This window comes from Rhinoraja longicauda, chromosome 30 (assembly GCF_053455715.1).
Source record: "Rhinoraja longicauda isolate Sanriku21f chromosome 30, sRhiLon1.1, whole genome shotgun sequence".
Classification (NCBI taxonomy): domain Eukaryota; kingdom Metazoa; phylum Chordata; class Chondrichthyes; order Rajiformes; family Arhynchobatidae; genus Rhinoraja; species Rhinoraja longicauda.
Window position 1 is genome coordinate 28,038,656 of NC_135982.1, and position 12,614 is coordinate 28,051,269.

The 12,614-nt window shown below is 48.5% G+C and overlaps 1 protein-coding gene across 1 annotated transcript in view; it reads right to left on the reverse strand.

The window, feature by feature from the left end:
• The window catches only part of LOC144608095 (kazrin-like), a 199,160-nt gene that overhangs the window by 38,455 nt on the left and 148,091 nt on the right, over nucleotides 1-12,614 (reverse strand). Inside the window, exons 8-10 of the mRNA XM_078425421.1 lie at nucleotides 9,319-9,360; nucleotides 6,383-6,513; nucleotides 229-352 (exon numbers count right to left, since the gene is read on the reverse strand). Coding sequence (XP_078281547.1) covers nucleotides 229-352; nucleotides 6,383-6,513; nucleotides 9,319-9,360 — 297 coding nt within the window. The remainder of the gene's footprint in view (nucleotides 1-228; nucleotides 353-6,382; nucleotides 6,514-9,318; nucleotides 9,361-12,614) is intronic.

A 12,614-nucleotide genomic window follows, 5' to 3' on the forward strand; every position in this document is an offset into this window, starting at 1 on the left:
AAGTATTTTTAAAATTTAAAAACAGAGACATGCACACACTTAACGAGCACATGCGTGCGCTCACACACACGCACACGCATCCACACCCAACAAGCGTGAGTGCCCACACGCATATGTCACGCGAGTGCACACACACACACACGCGCGCACACACGCGCACGCTCTGCGAGCCAGTGGCTGTTTATCACCAATCTGCATCTTCCTCTACGTAATAATCGGTAGAAGTACCATCAAACAGTCCGGGGTCCAGCGATTTCCGCTGCTTGCCCCTGGCGAACACCCGCGAGATGGAGCCAAACACCAACTTCTCCTTCTTCTTCTTCCTCTTCTGTTCTTCCAGATCTTCTAGCGACTAATAATCAAAAACACAAAAACAAACTTCAGTTGCCTTTTTTCTCCCCCACATCTATCAAGTCGTGAAGTAAAATGTCTTTCACAAGTGGACGCACAATGCTGGAGTAACTCAGCGGGTCGGGCAGCATCTCGGGAGAGGAGGAGTGGGTGACGTTTCGGGTCGAGAGTCGAGACCCTTCTTCAGACTGATGTCCCGCCCCCTCTCCTGACATCCGTCTGAAGAAAGGTCTCGGCTCTCGACCCGAAACATCACCCATTCCTTCTCTCCCGAGATGCTGCCTGACCCGCTGAGTTATACTCCAGCATCTTGTGTCCACCTGCGATCAACAGCAAAACTGATGCTGTGTGTGTGTGTGCACGGTGTGTGTGAGTGCAAGAGTGTGTGTGTGAGTGTGTGCGGTGTGTGTGTGCGTGGTGTGCTTGTGCATGTGCTTGTGCGGTGTGTGTGTGAGTGTTGTGTGTGTGTGTGCGCGGTGTGTGCAAGTGTGTGTGATGGTGTGTGCGGTGTGCGTGTGTGAGTGTGTGTGTGGGGTGTGCGCAGTATGAGTGTGAGTGTTGTTGAGCGGGCAGTCTCCAGGGCTGCACATCTCACTTCCAGAGTGTGTAGCCAAGGGGCGTGCGAGCTCACAGCCTCTCACACTGGCCCCTGCAACAATGGAGGACAGTCCACAGTTGTGGACTAAATCTCGCTGCAGAACAAAATGGCAGATGCAGTGTGCTCGGCCACAACACGCTCACTGGCCAGCTGGACAGGGCCAGGAAAGTGTCAGCACAGCCTGGGGCCTGTGATGGATTGCCTCTGCTTGGCTCGGAGGCATGGCCTACATATTCCTGCAGTAAACGCAGCAATATCTGGCTTCCACCATCAACCATTCGGAAAATGCACTGGCAGCAAAGGAGATGAGTTTCAGCGCACAAATGTGGCAAGGCAGGTGGGAGATACATGTCCTGAGAAGAAAAAGTACACCGTCTCATGTTCCAAAAGATAAAAGTAATCTCAAGTAGGTTATTTAATGTGTCAGAAGGAACTGCAGATGCTGGTTTGAACCAAAGATAGGCCACAAAAAGCTGGAGTAACTCAGCGGGACAGGCAGCATCTCTGGAGAGAAGGAATGGGTGACGTTTCAGGTCGGAACCCTTCTTGTGACTACACCTAGTTATTTTTCTCTCGAGATGCTGCCTGACCAGCTGAGTAACCCCAGCATTTTGTGTAAAACCTTAGCTAGTTTACTTCAGGGAGCCAGTTTTCCATCCTACACACACTAGGGGCAATTTACAGAAGCCAATTTGCCCCTAAACCTGCACCTATTTTGGATTGTGGGAAGAAAACGGAGAAAGCTCACACTGTCACAGGGAGAATGTGCAAAATCAACACAGACGAGGCCAGGATGGAACCCAGGTGTCTGGCACTGAGAGGCAGGGGCATTGTTTGCATAGTTTAGAGGTACAGCGCAGAAACAGACCCTTCAGCCCATCGAGCCCATGCCGACCAGCGATCACCCCGTACGCCAGCACCATCCTACACACTACACATCATTTACTAATTTACCAAAGCCAATTGATCTACAAACCTGCACGTCTTTGGAGTGTGGGAGGAAACCGGAGATAGTGGAGAAAACCCACGCAGGTCACGGGGAGAACGTACAAACTCTGTACAGACAGCACCCGTGGTCAGGATCAAACCCGGGTCTCTGGCGCCGTGAGGCGGCAACTCTACCGCTGCGCCACCGCGCCACACCCTTGGGTCATGGGTCAAAAATGTGCCCGCAATTCAGCGAAGTGCTTGTGGAAAGGAATGGGTCAGGAAAGCCCATGGGAATAGGATGGGAAATCAGACACGCATTCAGGGGAGCAGAAACATGCTAGCCTGAGGGAGGGCAGTTGGTTTCTCAGACTGGAGTTTAAAGGGCTGTCTTTTCAAGGGGAAAGGTCCAATTGCAATCTTTTCAATGAGATTAAGATACTTTATAAATAAATGGAATTTATGGAAAATATCACAGCAAATCGAAGAAGTGATTATTTGTAAGTTTGTTTTTAATGGGGGCATGTATGTACAGGTTGTATTGAGCCAAGAGTTAACCAATCTCCAGGTTAATGTCCCCTGCCCTGAACAATTGCCGTTTTACTCTGTGCCTGATTGCTGGTAGGTGAAGGGCTATCATGACTTTGTGACTGGAATAACGGATTACTATTAAGCATGGGACAGGGGCACGGAGTGGCTTAGAGACTCATGGAAATGCAGATGCTGGAATCATGACAAGACACAAGGTGCTGGAGAGGGCAGCACGGTGGCGCAGCGGGTAGAGCTGCTGCCTCACAGCGCCGGAGACCCGGGTTCCATCACGACTACGGGCGCTGTCTGTACGGAGTTTGTACGTTCTCCCCGTGACCTGCGTGGGTTTTCTCTGAGATCGTCGGTTTCCTCCCACACTCCAAAGACGTGCAGGTTTGTAGGTTAATTGGCTTGGTGTAAATGTAAACTGCCCCTAGTGTGTGTAGGATAGTGTTAGTGTGCGGGGATCGCTGTTTGGTGCGGACTCGGTGGGCTGAAGGGCCTGTTTCCGCGCTGTATCTCTAAACTAAACTGAGCAGCTCCTTTGGAGGGAAGGGACCTGTAGATCAACCATATTAGAGCGCCTTCATTATCTCTATCACCACACTTATTGTGCATGCTGCACATTCCACATGCGGTCCAGTCTGGATCTTCACCCCTACCCGGACTATGTAAGCTGCCTGGCACCGTCTCACAGTGGACTTGAAGCTGACTACCGAGACACAGCATGTAATGTTTACTCCGTCTGTGTTACAATAAAAGCTGTGAGTTGTTACTTCTGTGTATGGGTTTGATTTAACAACAGGACCTGCCCCAAAGTGTTGTCTGTCCGATCCCTGCACAGATGCTGCCTGGCCTGCTGTTCCTCCAGAACCTGATGCATTGCCATGGAATGACTGAGCAAACTAGTCTTAACGTATCTCCATCTCACACTCGCACATTGCTGAAATATCTTTGAATGTAACTAGTTCACAGCATGACTAACCAGCTATATATAAACCGCAGTGACATAAATTACTTTATTAATTAACGCAGTCTCATTTCTCATCCGTTAAGATCACTAAAGAGTAGATGGTGTTAAGAATGAATAACAGCTTATCCCAAATATGCAGAATCACAACTCAGGAGTCGACTGGGGGCAGGGGGGTGGTGGTGGAACTGAGGTGCAGCAGATGAGGGGGAGGGAGGCTGGAACTGAGTTGCAGCAGATGAGGGGGTGGGGGGGGGAAGTGAATCTGGGGGTGGTGCAGGCAATGCTTTGATGACAGGCAGAAGGCAAAGTTGCACGTGAGAACATTTAGTTTGGATACAGCACGGAAACAGGCCCTTCAGCCCACCGAGTCCATGCCAACCAGCGATCCCCGCGCACTGTCACTATCCTACGCAAACAAGTGACAATTAAAAAAAACCCATTTATACCAAGGCAATTAACCTACAAACCTTTACATCTTTGGGGGTGTGGAAGGAAACCAGACTAGCCAGAGGAGACCCGTGCGGTCAAGGGGAGAACGTGCAAACTCCATACAGACAGCACCCGTAGACAGGATGAACCCGGGTCTCCGGCGCTGTGAGGCAGCAACTCTACCGTTGCGCCACCGCGCCAACATGGTCAAACAAACAATTTTGTGTGAAGCTGTGACTGTATAAATACCCTCACTAGAACGCTCTGGCGTGCTATGTATAAACGGAGGACATACATCAGGAAGAAATTGTAAAAGGCCTGGAAGAAAGTGTATTCAGTACTAGAAGGTAGAGCAGGGCGGCACGGTGGCGCAGCGGGTAGAGCTGCTGCCTCACAGCGCTAGACACCCGGGTTCCATCCCGACTACGAGTGCCGTCTGTACGGAGTTTGTACGTTTTCCCCGTGACCTGCGTGGGTTTTCTCCGGGTGCTCCGGCTTCCTCCCACACTCCAAAGACGTGCAGGTTTGTAGTTTAACTGGCTTGGTAAAATAATAAAGTGTCCCTAGTGTGTAGGATAGTGTTAGTGTGTGGGGATCGCTGGTCGGCACGGTCTCGGTGGGCTGAGGGGCCTGTTTCCGCGCTGTATCTCGAAACTAAACTAAACGGACCATTGTAACCTTTCACTGTTGTGCTCAACAGGGGAACAGAATTCCTAATTGTACTCTGTGAACTAGAGGCACACAGACAATAGGTGCAGGAGGAGGCCATTCGGCCCTTCGAGCCAGCACCACCATTCACCGTGATCATGGCTGATCATCCACAATCAGTACCCCGTTCCTGCCTTCTCCCCATACCCCCTGACTCCGCTATCCTTAAGAGCTCTATCTAACTCTCAAAAGCATCCAGAGAATTGGCCTCCACTGCCTTCTGAGGCATAGAATTCCACAGATTTACAACTCTCTGGGTGAAGAAATTCTTCCTCATTTCCGTTCTAAATGGTCTTAAGTATGGTATAGTTTTTGAATAAGGTCATGACTTTCACAAATGTGTCTAGACATCGAACCACTGAAAATGCAGTCAAATTGGCCTCATTTTAGTTTAGGTCAGTTTATTATTGTCATGTGTACCAAAGTACAGTGAAAAGCCTTTGCTGCACGCTATCCATGTCAAAGTAACAATGAAACATGATTCCAACCATGCGGTCCGCAGTGTACAGATATAGGATAAAGGGTCGTTTAATTCAGTTTAAGTTTTAGTTTGTCATGTGTACCGAGGTACAGTGCAAGACCTTGCTAACCAGAGCACAACAACTAGTGCAAGATAAAGTCCGATTAAAGATAGTTCAAAGTTCTCCAATGAGGTATATGGGAGATAGTCACAAAATGCCGGAGTAACTCAGCGGGTCAGGCAGCATCTGTAGAGAGAAGGAATGGGTGACGTTTCGGGTCGGGACCCTTCTTCAGGCTAGGTTAGGACTGTAGTCTAGCAGATGAGAGGATGGTTCAGTTGCCTGACTTAAAATGAGTAAGGCCTGGACTTGGATGTGAGGCGTAGACAATGGTTCAGAATCAAGGGTAGACACAAAATGCTGGAGTAACTCAGCGGGTCAGGCAGTATCTCGGGAGAGAAGGATTGGGTGACGTTTCGGGTCCAGACCCTTCTTCAGACTGATGTCAGGTGAGGGGGCGGGACAGATATTTATTTGGTGTATCTCTAAACTAAACTAAAAATATCCACTGACTTGGACTCCACAGCCTTCTGTGGCAATGAATGCCACAGATTCACCACCCTCTGACCAAAGAAATTCCTCCTCATCTCCTTTCTGAGGCTTTTATTCTGAGGCTGTGACCTCTGGTCCCAGACTCTCCCACTTAGGGTCGTCAACTGTCCCGTATTAGCCGGGACATCCTGTATTTTGGGCTAGATTGGTTTTTCCCGTACGGGACCATCCTTGTCCCGTATTAGGCCCGCGGGCCGCTGTCGGCCGGGACAGTGTAGGCTAACGGAGTATATTCGCCTAACGGAGGATGCGTAGCAACCCACCTCCTGGCCCGGGCGGCCGCCATTGGTGGAGCGGGAGCACGTGGCCGCTGGCTGGGTGAGGTCACGTGGGGCGCGGGGCGGTGACGTCACCTTGCCCCGTGTTTGGGAGTGAGATAGTTGGCACCCCTACTCCCACTAGCAGAGACATCCTCTCCACATCCACTCTATCCAGGCACTTTTGCCACCTTCTGACTGAAGAGTGTGTGTGTGTGTGTGTGCGTGCGTGTGTGTGTGCGTGTCTGTGTGCGTGCGTGTGTGCGTATGTGTGTGTGCCTCTGTATGTGTGTGCGTGTGTGTGCGTGCGTATGCGTGTCTGTGTGCTTGCATGTGTGTGTATGCGTGCGTGTGTGTGTGCGTGTGTGTGTGTGTCTGTGTGCGTGTGTCTCTGTGTGCGTGTGTGCGTGTGTCTGTGTGTGTCTGTGTGTGTGTGTCTGTGTGCGTATGTGTGTGTGTGTGCGTGTGCGTGTGCGAGGCTTCAGCTGAGCTAGTGAGCGTGGAAGAGTGTAGCGGTTGCACGTGTGCTTCTTACATTACAGAGTGAGTGTGTCCGATGTCGCGGTGAGTTGATGTCACTCGGTGTGGAGGACCTTTCACCCTCGAGCAGTGAGGCGTCAGAGACGGTGGACGGCTGCCTCGAGTGACACGGACTGACCCGCATTCCTGCGTAAAAAATAAACATAAACATCCATCAACACACGACCTCAAATGAGGTCAGGGCATCCCCCCCCCCACCTTCTCTTCCTCAGCCGAAAATACCAAGAAGACAATGTTTAACTACCGGGTCATTGTTTACTATGTGGGCAAGTGGTCACTGTAAATGGCTCGATTGGCATGTTGGCCTTCATAACGAGAGGAGTTGAGTATAGGAGTAAAGAGGTCCTTCTGCAGTTGTACAGGGCCCTGGTGAGACCGCACCTGGAGTATTGTGTGCAGTTTTGGTCTCCTAATTTTGAGGAAGGACATCCTTGCTATTGAGGCAGTGCAGCGTAGGTTCACGAGGTTAATCCCTGGGATGGCGGGACTGTCATATGAGGAAAGATTGGAAAGACTGGGCTTGTATTCACCGGAATTTAGAAGGATGAGAGGGAATCTTATAGAGACGTATAAAATTATAAAAGGACTAGACAAGCTAGATGCAGGAAAAATGGTCCCAATGGTGGGGGAGTCATAGAAACAGAAAATAGGTGCAGGAGGAGGACATTTGGCCCTTCGAGCCAGCACCACCATTCATTGTGATCGCGGCTGATCATCCACAATCAGTAACCCGTGCCTGCCTTCTCCCCATATCCCCTGATTCCACCAGCCTCTAACTTAAGATTTAATAGGAACCTGAGGGGCAACGTTTTCACACAGAGGGTGGTGATTATATGCGACACACTGCCAGGTGAGGTAGTAGAGGCAGGCACTATCACAACTGTTCAAAGATATTTGGACAGGTACACAGTTAGGAAAGGTTGTGAAGGGTTTGGGCCAAATACAGGCAGGTGGTCTAGAGTAGATGGTGCATCGTGGTCACACTTTACTGAACGTTATCTTGCAGCAAATGTTATTCCCTCTGCCATGTATCTGTGCCCTGTGATGGCTCAGTTATAATCACGTATTATTCCCTTATCATGCACAGTATGTTGATCGACAGTAATCATATATTGTCTTTCTGCTGACTGGTTAGCACGCAACACAAGCTTTTCACTGTACCTCGGGTACACATGACAATAAACTAAATTAAACTCCGTTCATAAGTTATAGGAGCAGAATTAGGCCAATCACGTCTACTCCACCATTCAATCATGGCTGATCTATCTCTCCCTCTCAACACCATTCTCCTGCCTTCTCCCCATAACCCCTGAAACCATATTAATGAACAAACTGACAATCTCCGCCCTAAAAATACCCACTGACTTGTGGCCTCCACAGCCGTCTGTGGCAATGAATCCCACAGATTCACCACCCTCTGACTGAAGAAATCCCTCCTGTTTCCCACACCACATACAGTATGCTATCTGCTTTTTTGAGTATCCCCAGCATTTCCCAATCTCGTTGTACCCCTGTACAACGACAATAAAGATATATTGTATTGTATTGTATTTTCTGTTTTTATTATAGATTTCCAGCGTCTTGTTTTTTCGATTACTCCTTTAAGTTGTTTTAATGGCAATAGGGTTTAATGTGGTGATTGGGCACTAATTTTAATAATATAATAATAATAATATATTCCTTTATTGGTCCCACACCGGGGAAAGTTACAGTGTTACAGCAGCAAAGTGGATAAAACTGAAGATATAGAATAATCAATATATTGTCCCCATGCTGAGCTTTGGACAAAGCACAGGAAAACGAGATACCGGGTGTAAACCACGACAATGCAGCGGGTAGAGCTGCTGCCTCACAGCGCCAGAGACCCGGGTTCGATCCTGAATACGGGTGCTGTCTGTACGGAGTTTGTACCTTCTCCCCGTGACCTGCGTGGGTTTTTTTTCCAGAGATCCTCGATTTCCTCCCACACTCCAACAACGTTGAGGTTTGTAGGTTAACTGGCTCAGTATAAATGTAAAAATTGTCCCTAGTGTGTGTAGGATAGTGTTAGTGTGCGGGGATCGCTGGGCGGTGCGGACTCGGTGGGCCGAAGGGCCTGTTTCCGCGCTGTATCTCTAAACTGAAACTCAAAGACTACCCAAATGTTGTTTTAAAGATCCATGAGGTCGCAAAACAGTGTTTAAAATAAAAGGGGGTGAAAGCTAGTTCAGATTTCTTTTAAGATGCGTGTAGCTTCAGGCTACTAAGCTATTGGGATGAGAGACCATTACATCACCTCTCTCAGCCTGGGGGGGGGGGGGGGGGGGGGGGAAACAACTGTTGTTCAACAAACAAACAATCAGTGAAAGCTAAAGGATGTTAATCTCATCCACTACCAGCAGATAGAATGAGAACATAAATCCGTCAGAACCCACAAATGAGATGAACGTTTGAGCAGTTGGACGTTGTGTCAAATATGGAACGTGGTAACTGAATGAAACCATAAAACAGCCAGACATGAGAGGGTGGACACAAAATGGCGGAGTAACTCAGCGGGTCAGGCAGCATCTCGGGAGAGAAGGAATGGGTGACGATTCGGGTCGAGACCCTTCTTCAGACTGATGTCAGGGGAGGGGGTGGGACGGATGTCCCGAGATGCTACCTGTCCCGCTGAGTTACTCCAGCATTTTGTGTCTATCTTCACTTAGTTACGTTAGAGGAATGACCTTGCCCTGCACACACACTCCAACCCTGCTTGTGAACCAGTTCACATACACTGGGTTTCATGTCTTTATAAGTTCCATCGAGCAATTTCAAACGTGTGAGATCAAAGCTCGATGGGAACAATGCCTTGCAGTGAGGATAATCTAGAAGGGACGCAGTGCTCCCTGGTACGAGTTATTGGATTTTAATCAAGGGGTTTGGACAACCTTTACATACAATGACAGCTACCTTGCGTAACCAGCTGGTACGTAATCAAGGGCATGGGGCTGCCTGCACACAGAATAACATTTAAGCGTGTGCCAACCAATGGTGACTGTTGTGGTATCTCAATGCACATGTATCTCGGTGCGGCACGGTGGCACAGTGGTAGAGTTGCTGCCTCACAGCGCCAGAGACCCAGGTTTGATCCTGACTCCGGAGTTTGCACTTGACCTGCGTGGGTTTGCTCTGGCTGCTCCGGTTTCCTCCTACACTCCAAAGATGTATAGGTTTGTAGGTTAGTTGGCATCTGTAAGGTGTCCCCAGTGTGTCGTGTAGTGCTAGTGTACGGGGTGATCGTTGGTCGTTACGTACTCGGTGGGCCGATAGGGCCTGTTTCAGCGCTATATCTCTAAAGTCTACCAGTGTTCTTCCAGTGCTAAGCCCTTCTTTTTTCGCCCGTCACTCCTACTTGCCTGCTTTTCCTCTCAATTATTCAAGTGTTTGAACAGAGCTGTTGAAATTCAAACTCCTCTGAGAGGGACAGGTATCCTTTACGCATTTAGGGTTTGAAGTGAGGATTTTCATTCAAAGATTGAATGCAAAAGCTTCCCCGAGTCATAACATTCTTAGAACGTCGCAGCTGAGAAATTGGATCCATCACCAATTAACAATGATATTTCCCTTGATACGAGTATTTTATTTAAGGGAGGGAACTGGACAATTTTTACGCAGAATGACAGCTACCTCCAGAGACCATATGGAATGTAATCAACAGCTTTGAGCAATTTGCACAGGGAATAATATCCATCTGAGCAATCATTTTCAAAGAGTGTAGTTACTCCTGATGAAACGAGAGGTTTATCCAGTGTCACGATGCACATTATCCCATGGCCATCTTCACTCTGGCCAACGTGTATTCACACAAGAGGGTTGAACAGAGAGGTGGCAAATGGGAGAACTATGTACTATAACTGTGTACTTTTTCACCCAGAGTTGTGAATTTTACACCCAGACAGTTGTGAATTTTTCACCCAGAGATTTGTGAATTTTTCACCCAGAGATTTGTGAAATTTTCACCCAGAGTTGTGAATTTTACACCCAGAGTTGTGAATTTTACACACAGAGTTATGAATTTTACACCCAGAGTTGTGAATTTTACACCCAGAGTTGTGAATTTTTCACTCAGAGAGTTGTGAATTTTTCACCCAGAGTTGTGAATTTTAGTTGTGAATTTTTCACCCAGAGTTGTGAACTTTGCACTAAGAGTTGTGAATTTTACACACAGAGTTGTGAAAATTTCACCCAGAGAGTTGTGAATTTTACACACAAGAGTTGTGAATTTTTCATCCAGAGAGTTGTAAATTTAACACAAAAGAGTTGTGAATTTTTCACCCAGAGTTACATAGACACACAGACAATAGGTGCAGGAGGAGGCCATTTGGCCCTTCGAGCCAGCAACGCCATTCAATGTGATCATGGCTGATCATTCACAATCAGTACCCCTTGATTCCGCTAGCCCAAAGAGCTCTATTTAACTCTCTTTTGAATGCATCCAGTGAATCGGCCTCCACTGCTTTCTGAGGCAGAGACTTGTGAATCTATGGAATTCTCTGCCAAAGAAGGCAGTGGAGGCCCAATTCACTGGATGTTTTCGAGAGTTAGGCTTGTATACACTGGAATTTAGAAGGATGAGAGGAGATCTTATCGAAACGTATAAGATTATTAAGGGTTGGACACGTTAGAGGCAGGAAACATGTTCCCAATGTTGGGGGAGTCCAGAACAAGGGGCCACAGTTTAAGAATAAGGGGTAGGCCATTTAGAACGGAGATAAGGAAAAACCTTTTCAGTCAGAGAGTTGTGAATCTGTGGAATTCTCTGCCTCAGAAGGCAGTGGAGGCCAATTCTCTGAATGCATTCAAGAGAGAGCTAGATTAGAGCTCTTAAGGATAGCGGAGTCAGGGGGTATGGGGAGAAGGCAGGAACGGGGTACTGATTGAGAATGATCAGCCATGATCACATTGAATGGCGGTGTTGGCTCGAAGGGCCGAATGGCCTCCTCCTGCACCTATTGTCTATAACCCTCAGGGCTAACGGAATCAAGGGATTTGGGAGAAAGCAGGAACGGGTACTGCTTTTGGACGATCAGCCATGATCATATTGAATGGCGGTGCTGGCTCGAAGGGCTGAATGGCCTCCTTGTATTGTTGCCTTTGTCAGCGGTCCATGCCTGCTGTATAAGTGGGCAAGCCACCTGGTTAAGCACCGCAGTGTGACGCAAAATGCTGAAGTAACCTCAGCGGGTCAGGCAGCATCTCTGGAGAACATCGAGAGGTGACGTTTCGGGTCGAGACCCTTCTTCAGACACGACCCGATTGACTTTCTCCAGAGATGCTGCCTGACCCGCTGAGTTACCTCGGCATTTTGTGTCTATCTTCGGTGTCTCCTTCTTGCGTTTGAGGCAGTAGGAGTTATGTGACTCCTCCAGGCGCTGTAGCCAGTGTGAGCTGTTGTCGAGGGCCGTGAGGTCTACCCCCTCCACCAGGGGGACGGAGGACAGTGCAGTCGAACATGCCGTGCTGCGCTGGTTTGCTGGTCTGCTCCACACACACAGGCTGGCTGCTGATGAACGCAACCCCAACGATGCAATGTTGGCATTGAACCGGCCGATGTGATCCAGCATCTGAAGTTTCCGCAGCAGTAAAGGTTCCACCTCCTGATATTTAGTGTTTGTGGGGCGTCTGAGAGCAGCCATGAAGGCCAATGTCATGTTTCCTGGAAGGTCATCCCCAGAGTGTCAGAAACTCCCAGCCGACCAGTCAATAAATTTGTTAATGAATGCTTATTTATTTTGCTATCCACTTTGCTGCTGTAACCCTGCAGATTTCCCCGTTGTGGGACGAATAAAGGATTAAAGGATTGAATTAAAGGTTTCTGCAGTTAACACTGACTGGAGGAATGGGTTTAGTTTAGTTTAGTTTAAAGATACAGCGCGGAAACAGGCCCTTCGGCCCACCGAGTCCGCGCCGACCAGCGATCCCCCGCACACTAACAACTATCCTACACACACTAGGGACAATTTACATTTATACCAAGCCAATTAACCTACAAAACCTGCACGTCTTTGGAGTGTGGGAGGAAACCGAAGATCTCGGAGAAAACCCACGCAGGTTACGGGGAGAACGTACAAACTCCGTACAGACAGCGTCCGTAGTCGGGATGGAACCCGGGTCTTAGCGCTGTGAGGCAGCAACTCTGCCGCTATTCATAACAACATTTGGTCAGAAAGAGCAGTCTGAATGAACAAACCTTGAACAAAATGAAC